This window comes from Gadus morhua, chromosome 13 (genome assembly GCF_902167405.1).
Source record: "Gadus morhua chromosome 13, gadMor3.0, whole genome shotgun sequence".
NCBI lineage: Eukaryota > Metazoa > Chordata > Actinopteri > Gadiformes > Gadidae > Gadus > Gadus morhua.
Genome location: NC_044060.1, coordinates 6,643,129 through 6,650,628, shown reverse-complemented (window position 1 = coordinate 6,650,628; position 7,500 = coordinate 6,643,129). Strand labels below are relative to the sequence as shown.

Here is a 7,500-nt window from a genome sequence, read left to right as displayed (position 1 = left end):
TACTACTACTACTGCTACAACTATACAACCATCACTGCTACTACTAATACTACCACTACTACTAACACTGCTGCTACTACTACTGCTATACTACCATCACTGCTACTACTAATACTACTATTACTACTAATACTGCTGCTACTACTACTGCTATACTACCATCACTGCTACTACTAATACTACTATTACTACTAATACTGCTGCTACTACTACTGCTATACTACCATCACTGCTACTACTACTACTAATTCTACTACTACTGCTATTCTAACATCACTGCGAGTACTGATACTACTACTACTGCTGCTACAACTACTACTTTACTACTACTGCTGCTGCTATAATACTATAACTACTATGCTACTACTACCACTGGATGGAGGCACCTGTCATCCGTCCCCATGGTTATGATGGATGGAGGGCCATGTCATCTGTCCCCATGGTTACGGTGGATGGAGGCCCATGTCATCTGTCCCCATGGTTACGGTGGATGGCGGTCCATGCGGTCTCCCCTCTCTCTCTCTTGTTTGCATCGGGTCTCATTCAGCTCACTTGGAATGCTGATCACATTGCAAGACGCTCATTTGCATATGCACTCTTTAGAATGTGAGGGCTATGTAAGCGCTATGTTAGAGCCATTTTAGCTAGCTATGTTAGAGCTATGTTAGAGCCATGTTAGAGCCAGGTTAGAGCTATGCTAGAGTTAATGTAGAGCAATGTTTAAGCCATGTTATAGCTATGTCAGAGCTATGTTAGAGCTATGTTAGAGCTATGTTAAAGCTATGTTAAAGCTATGTTAGAGCCATGTTAGAGCCATGTTATAGGTATGTCAGAGCTATATCAGAGCTATGTAAGAGCAATGTTAGAGTTATGTTAGAGCAATGTTAGAGTTATGTTAGAGCTATGTTAGAGCCATGTTAGAGCCATGTTCGAGCTATGTTCGAGCTATGTTAGAGCTATGTTAGAGAAATGTTAGAGCTATGTTAGAGCTATGAATAGAGCTATGTTAGCCACATTAGTTTGTGGCACACGGATAACAGAATGACTTTTGGTTTTTTGGTTTTCCGGTTCACATCTTTTCGTAGCATATTCCCTGAAAACATATTCTGATCTAATCTTTCATCAATCATCAATCAATCATATTGTGCTTTTTTCATCCCATTTGATTTTCCAGGGCTCTGGAGTTTGCTAGAGCCGACTAAATCGTTGTTTTTCTCTTCCCACATATGGGATTACATGGCTCAATCCTTTCTTCTCGCTCCCTGCTCTCATTCTCCTAAGTCCCTCTGGATCCCGTCCGGTGGAGCCGGTGCATTGATCCGAAGCGACGTGTTTTCCTCAATCATAGCACTGACACCGCATCTTGTTCCTCCACTGCCCAGACGCCAGGGGAGATGAGCGGGGAGATGAGCGAGGAGAAGCCCGCCGAGGGCGTGCCCGCGGAGGACAACCCGGTCCCCAACGGTCGGGGCCACGAGGCCGACGACTCCGCCCCAGCCCCCACCGCCACGGCTATAGCGGCCCCTGCGGAGGGCGCCGGCAAGTAGGTGGACTCTCTGTAGTTACTGTAGCGGCTGGACGACATCACAGCGACACACTGACCGCATGGCTCCATGTGAGGCTTTCCTATGCCTTCCGTGTGTAGTGCCACATGTGTCACCTTGGCCATGATATGTCGAGGGTTAAAATAAAACGATTCCATTCACCGCCGGCTGAATGTGTGCCTCCTGCAGCTTCGGGCTACCTACTGGTGCTGTCACATGTCTTCCCTGATTCAGTAAATTGGTGGTGTCACGCGCTGTGTCAATCCCCCTCTCCCTGAGGCTGTTGGCTCTCCCTCTCCCCCTCTCGCTGAGGGTGTTGGCTCTCTGTTCTCTACTGCCACTCCTCGGTAGTGAAGCTGTACCTGGTAGTACCCCAAATGCCTGGTATACCAGTCCTCTGTTGCTGTACCTTGTAGTGCCCGTAATGGCTGGTATACCAGTCCTCTGTAGCTGTACCTGGTAGGACCCGTAATGCCTGGTACGTACCAGTCCTCTGTAGCTGTACCTGGTAGTGCTCCCAATGCCCGCTACATCCCAGTCCTCTGTGGGGAAGCTGTACCTGGTAGTGCCCCTAGTGCCCGGTACGTACCAGAGATGGTAGAGACAGAGCTCCTATCTCTTCTGTTTATTTGGTCATACTGTGTAACCAGCAGGGTCAGTGATGAGGAGAACCATAACGTTAGCTAGCCTCGAGCTTCTCTTCACTGTGGATTGTGACCGCTGTCTTCACACCCCCAGACCCGAGGACACAGAAGCCCAGCGAGCCGAGAGCTCGGAGTTCCTCTCAGCCATTGACGACAAGAAGAACCCGCGCTTCACAGACGTGAGTTCACTCAACCAACTGACCACAACCCACTGGGTTACCCGTATCTTACTGGTATCTTACTAATATCTTACCAGTATCTCGCCAGTATCTTTCTAGTATCTTACTCTAGTATTGTACTAGTATCTTACTAGTATTTTACCAGTATTTTACCAGCATCTTACTAGTATATTACTAGTATCTTACTGGTATCTTACTCTAGTATGTTACTCTAGTGTCTTACTAGTATCTTACCAGTATCTCGCCAGTATCTTTCTAGTATCTTACTCTAGTATCGTACTAGTATCTTACTAGTATATTACCTGTATCTTACCAGTATCTTACTAGTATATTACAAGTATCTTACTGGTATCTTACTCTAGTATGTTACTCTAGTGTCTTACTAGTATCTTACTAGTATCTTCAATAGGAGGAAGCCATGATATCTTATGTTTTTTCTTGTCGTGGTTCTGCCAGTTCGAGGGGAAGACGTCCTTCGGGATGTCGGTGTTCAACCTGGGCAACGCCATCATGGGGAGTGGCATCCTAGGCCTGGCCTACGCCATGGCCAACACCGGAGTGGTTCTATTCCTGTGAGTGGGGAGTGATGAGGGGGGGGACTGGGGGGAGGAGGAGGAGGAAGTGATAGATGAATGGCCTCTGACGTGTGAAGACGTGGGATGACGGACTCCTAATGATCACTCATTCGGGGCCTCACCGATGTGTTCGGACTCATTCGCTCCGCGTGACTCACAAGACCATTCCTCGAGAGGTTTACACACATGGAAATAGCTCTGCCTTGTTAAAGGCGACGACACCAGAAGCAGACCGTACCGGCAACACAGTCTTCAGATGACGTGGAGAATAGCCAACAATATTCTAAGCTACAACACAGAAGCTATAGTTGTAAACTATGATCACAAAAATAATAAAACAAATCTCAAGGTTATTATTATTCAGAATTCAGGCAGTGTTTAGATAATAATAAGACTCTTGGGCTTTGACAGAAGGAAACAGTTTTCCACAAACTAGCCACGGTTATTATTCTTATCAAAACCATTTAGTTTGTAAGATGTACGTTTATAGTGGATGAGAAATGGAATAATTAAAGCGGGAAATGGTCTTCCATTTTCTCCATCCCTCGAGACTCAGTTTCTGTGTCTCCCAGAGTGAGCACGCTCATGTTCTCACAAGGTAAGCTCAGCAGATAGCAGATATCAACACGTCTTTTCGCAAGCTTTCAAACACCTCGGCCCATATGTGTTAGGTTGCAAGTTTAGAGCAAGTGCTAAAGATAGGGGAGCTTTCTACAGGGATATGGGTCTGCAGCTCGCTGAACATCGCCTGGTTTGGTTCCAACTCCATCACTCAATACAGGGGAGACCCTAACGCTAACCCTAAACCTAACCCTGTTTGAAGATACAAATATAATATATCTACTGGTTTAGTCAAAATGATTGAGTTCTGACCATACGGTTCTTTATTTAGATTGTTCAGCAGCCTATTAAAGTGAGTGCATGTTCTAGTTCTATGGTATATTAAAGATGACTCAGGGTGGCAGAAGCAGCATTCGCCTTCAAGTGTCCAGGACTTTCCATGGTGAAAGGAAAGCTGTTTCTCAAGATGTCTGCAGACCCGGTCTTAATGCATCTCCATGTGTATCATTTGTTCTCTGCACTACTAACCCTAACCCACTCAGCATCAAACCCATTCTCACACCGAGCAGCTAACCCTTACCCACTCAGCCTCTAACCCTTACCCACTCAGCAGCTAATCTTGTTCCACTCCCCACTCAGCATCTAACCCTTACCCTAACCCACTCAGCGGCTAACCCTAACCCTAACCCTAACCCACTCAGCAGCTAACCCTAAGCCCCTCCCCAATCAGCCTCTAACCCTAAGCCCCTCCCCACTCAGCCTCTAACCCTAAGCCCCTCCCCACTCAGCCTCTAACCCTAAGCCCCTCCCCACTCAGCCTCTAACCCTAAGCCCCTCCCCACTCAGCCTCTAACCCTAAGCCCCTCCCCACTCAGCCTCTAACCCTAAGCCCCTCCCACTCAGCCTCTAACCCTAAGCCCCTCCCCACTCAGCCTCTAACCCTAAGCCCCTCCCCACTCAGCGTCTAACCCTAAGCCCCTCCCCACTCAGCATCTAACCCTAAGCCCCTCCCCACTCAGCATCTAACCCTCTGTATGGCTGAACCCTGGAGGCCCTCGGTCACCACGGCAACGGAGGGACATTCTTGCCGTCACTTTCTGTCTGCCTGAGTGTGTGAGAGAGGTCTCAGACGGGTGGACGCTAACCAGAGGAGATGTGTTCTTTGAAGCTATTCTCTCCTCGTCATCTTCATCATCCATTCATCCATTCATTGCCACATCATTTTGAGGTTCTTTTGACCGGCTCTCCTGTCCTGTCCTGTCGGTTCTTTCCTGTTTGTCCTCTCCTGTCCTGTCCTGTCTGTCCTGTGCTGTCCGTCCTATCCTGTCTAACGTCGTCTAGGTTTATGGAGAACAATGAGAGGTGTTGTTGATGGTGAAGAATAACCAAGATAGGATTCATGTGGAGGAAACATGGACTGTTATTGTGTATCTAATGAAGAGGGCCTTTTGTAATGTGTTAATGAGGGGATACAGAGGCCGTGGAAAGGTTCTGCAGGTCTCTCAAGGGCTGCTGGACAGAGCAGCGAGGTGGGGGAGGGTGGAGGGAGGCGAAGGGTTGCAAACACTGCAAGGCCCGAGTTTCAATCTGTCTGACCGTCAGCAGATCTGTCCTCCCACTGCTAGACGACCTGCTGAACCATCGGCCCACAAGTCAGCCCTCGCAGCTCTCGACAGCGACCGGGCAACGGGGCAATGGGAACGGGCCAGGGGGGTGGAGTGGAGGTGAAAGAATGGGCGACCGGCCTCCACTGACACATAGAGAGAGAGAGAAAGAGAGAGAGTGAGTGAGAGAGAGAGAGAGAGAGAGAGAGAGAGAGAGAGAGAGAGAGAGAGAGAGGAGAGAGAGAGAGAGAGAGAGAGAGAGAGAGAGAGAGAGAGAGAGAGAGAGAGAGAGAGAGAGAGAGGCAGAGGGAGAGAGAGGGAGATTGAAGAAAGAGGTTGTCAAGAGAGAAAGAGAGGGAGGGTGCTGAGAGAGAACAAGATAGAGAGGGAGTAAATAATTGGCCAAGCTAGGATACAAATACAAATCTTTGTTTGAATGAACAGAACAAATTGCAGTGTTTTGGGTCCCAGAGGGCTGGAGCCAGAGGAACGGAGGGGGTCTGTCTCTCTCTTTGGAACGTTTCCGTTTACAACTCGCCTCCCACTGTGCACCTGGCATTCTAACCCTCAACCTTCCAGGCCGTGGCATATATAGAGCTAGACGATTCGTGAATGCCAGGAAAAGTGGGTTCTGAAAGGATAGGATTGAGATCAGGTTTAGCACTTCACTGGGGATACTATTGAACCACCGGACGGAAGTGGTGCGGCCCCTGTTCAGTCTGACAGGAGGAGGGTTCCTGCACCGTGCTCATTCCAGCAGGCCGTGTACAAGGCTGTACCTCCAGCCTCTTGCACCGGGCTCGGTACAGCGGGCCGTGTACGAGGCTGTACCTCCAGCCTGGAGAGCAGATGGGCTGACACAACAGCCTGGCCCAGTGGGGGCCCAGGCTTAGAGCCACGGGGACCCCCGGGAGAAGGCCCTCTATATTGCAGCTGTGTAAACAATTAACCATCTATAATGGATAAATAAATAAGGTTTAATGTAAAGGGCAAGGCTGCAGCTATTGCACCAAGATATATGGTTTCAGCGTGAAGCCACTTTACCGTTTCATGGGGACAAAGGGAAAGAAATACATTTGATGGTCATTTGTTTTTGTTGTATAATATCGCTGTAATCCTTTCTGCAGGATCCTCCTCACAGTCGTGGCGGTCCTGTCCTCCTACTCCATCCATCTGCTGCTCAAGCTGTCGGGGATCGTAGGTGAGTGTCCCCCCGCGCCACGCAAAGATACACCTCACTTGTCTGGAGGCAAAACAGCAAGATGTGTCGAACGTATCGCATGTCCCTTTCACTTCACATCAAACCATTATTCACTTTCATTTACTCCTGCCAAGGTAAAATTACCAAAAGCCTCAATTTATTCCTGAAGAGCCCTTGAGCAAAATGGTGAGCCTTGAAAGCTTTGATGTTGCCGCAAGGAAGGCTTTGTGACAGATAAGTGGGCGGCGAGAGCGTAGCCATGAAGAACCATGTTATCCTTTGGAGAGATGTCATTTTTCTCCCAACCCTTTGTGCATGTCTGATGGAGGGGCGGTTCTGTTCCGGGGTTCTTGTGCCACAGGTATCCGCGCCTACGAGCAACTGGGCTACAGAGCCTTCGGGACGCCGGGGAAGATGGCAGCAGGCATAGCGATCACCCTACAGAACATTGGAGGTGAAGAACAAAAACGCAAACACACACTATCTGTCCCCTACCCACTAACCCCGCCTCTTGTTCTTAATCTAGACTCTAAGTCGTTGGCTGTTTTTAAACGGTACTTATCAATCACCATAACTAATGGCTGTGTCTGTTCTGCAGCCATGTCCAAGTTATCTGTACATCGTCAAGTACGAGTTCCCTCTGGTCATCCAGGCCTTCCTGAGGCTGGACAAGCCTGAGGGGTGAGTGGTCCTGCTGTCTGTCTGCACCCTATCTTGTCTGTCTGCACCTCTACCATCTCCTGTCTGGTTGCAACCTCTCCTGTCCATCTGTACCCTCTCCTGTCTGCACCCTGTGGAGGTCATGGGATGGGCCTTCATGTGGAGGTGGTTAGGGGGGTCTTAATCGGGTTGTCGAGGCAGTAAGAAGGTCATATAGGGTTGTGGAGGTAGTGAGGTGGTCTTCAATAGGGCTGTGGAGGGTAGTAGGATGGCATGTCTTCATAGGGTTGTACATGCTGTGCCAGATGGTGGTCAAGGCTCGCCAGTTTTGTGTTGACGAAGAAGGACAGCTGGTGAGATTGACCCCTAGGCAGACGAGAGGGCAGCACAAGCCCAAGAGAGGGGCTGATTAGAAGCCTGCTCTACTAGGGATAGAACAAAGAGGGTACAATGGTAGGATATCCCCAGCTGTTCCTGGTGCCTTAAAGACCAGGAACAACGGGCTCATCTTTATCACACCTGCTCACACTTT

General features: G+C 49.0%; 1 protein-coding gene across 1 annotated transcript in view; it reads left to right on the top strand.

Annotated features, from left to right (window-relative positions):
* LOC115557667 (sodium-coupled neutral amino acid transporter 3) overlaps nucleotides 1–7,500 on the top strand; it is a 29,056-nt gene that overhangs the window by 9,494 nt on the left and 12,062 nt on the right. The window contains exons 2-7 of the mRNA XM_030375660.1: nucleotides 1,378–1,543; nucleotides 2,283–2,367; nucleotides 2,824–2,939; nucleotides 6,235–6,308; nucleotides 6,670–6,762; nucleotides 6,908–6,989. Coding sequence (XP_030231520.1) covers nucleotides 1,395–1,543; nucleotides 2,283–2,367; nucleotides 2,824–2,939; nucleotides 6,235–6,308; nucleotides 6,670–6,762; nucleotides 6,908–6,989 — 599 coding nt within the window. The 5' untranslated portion in view covers nucleotides 1,378–1,394. The remainder of the gene's footprint in view (nucleotides 1–1,377; nucleotides 1,544–2,282; nucleotides 2,368–2,823; nucleotides 2,940–6,234; nucleotides 6,309–6,669; nucleotides 6,763–6,907; nucleotides 6,990–7,500) is intronic.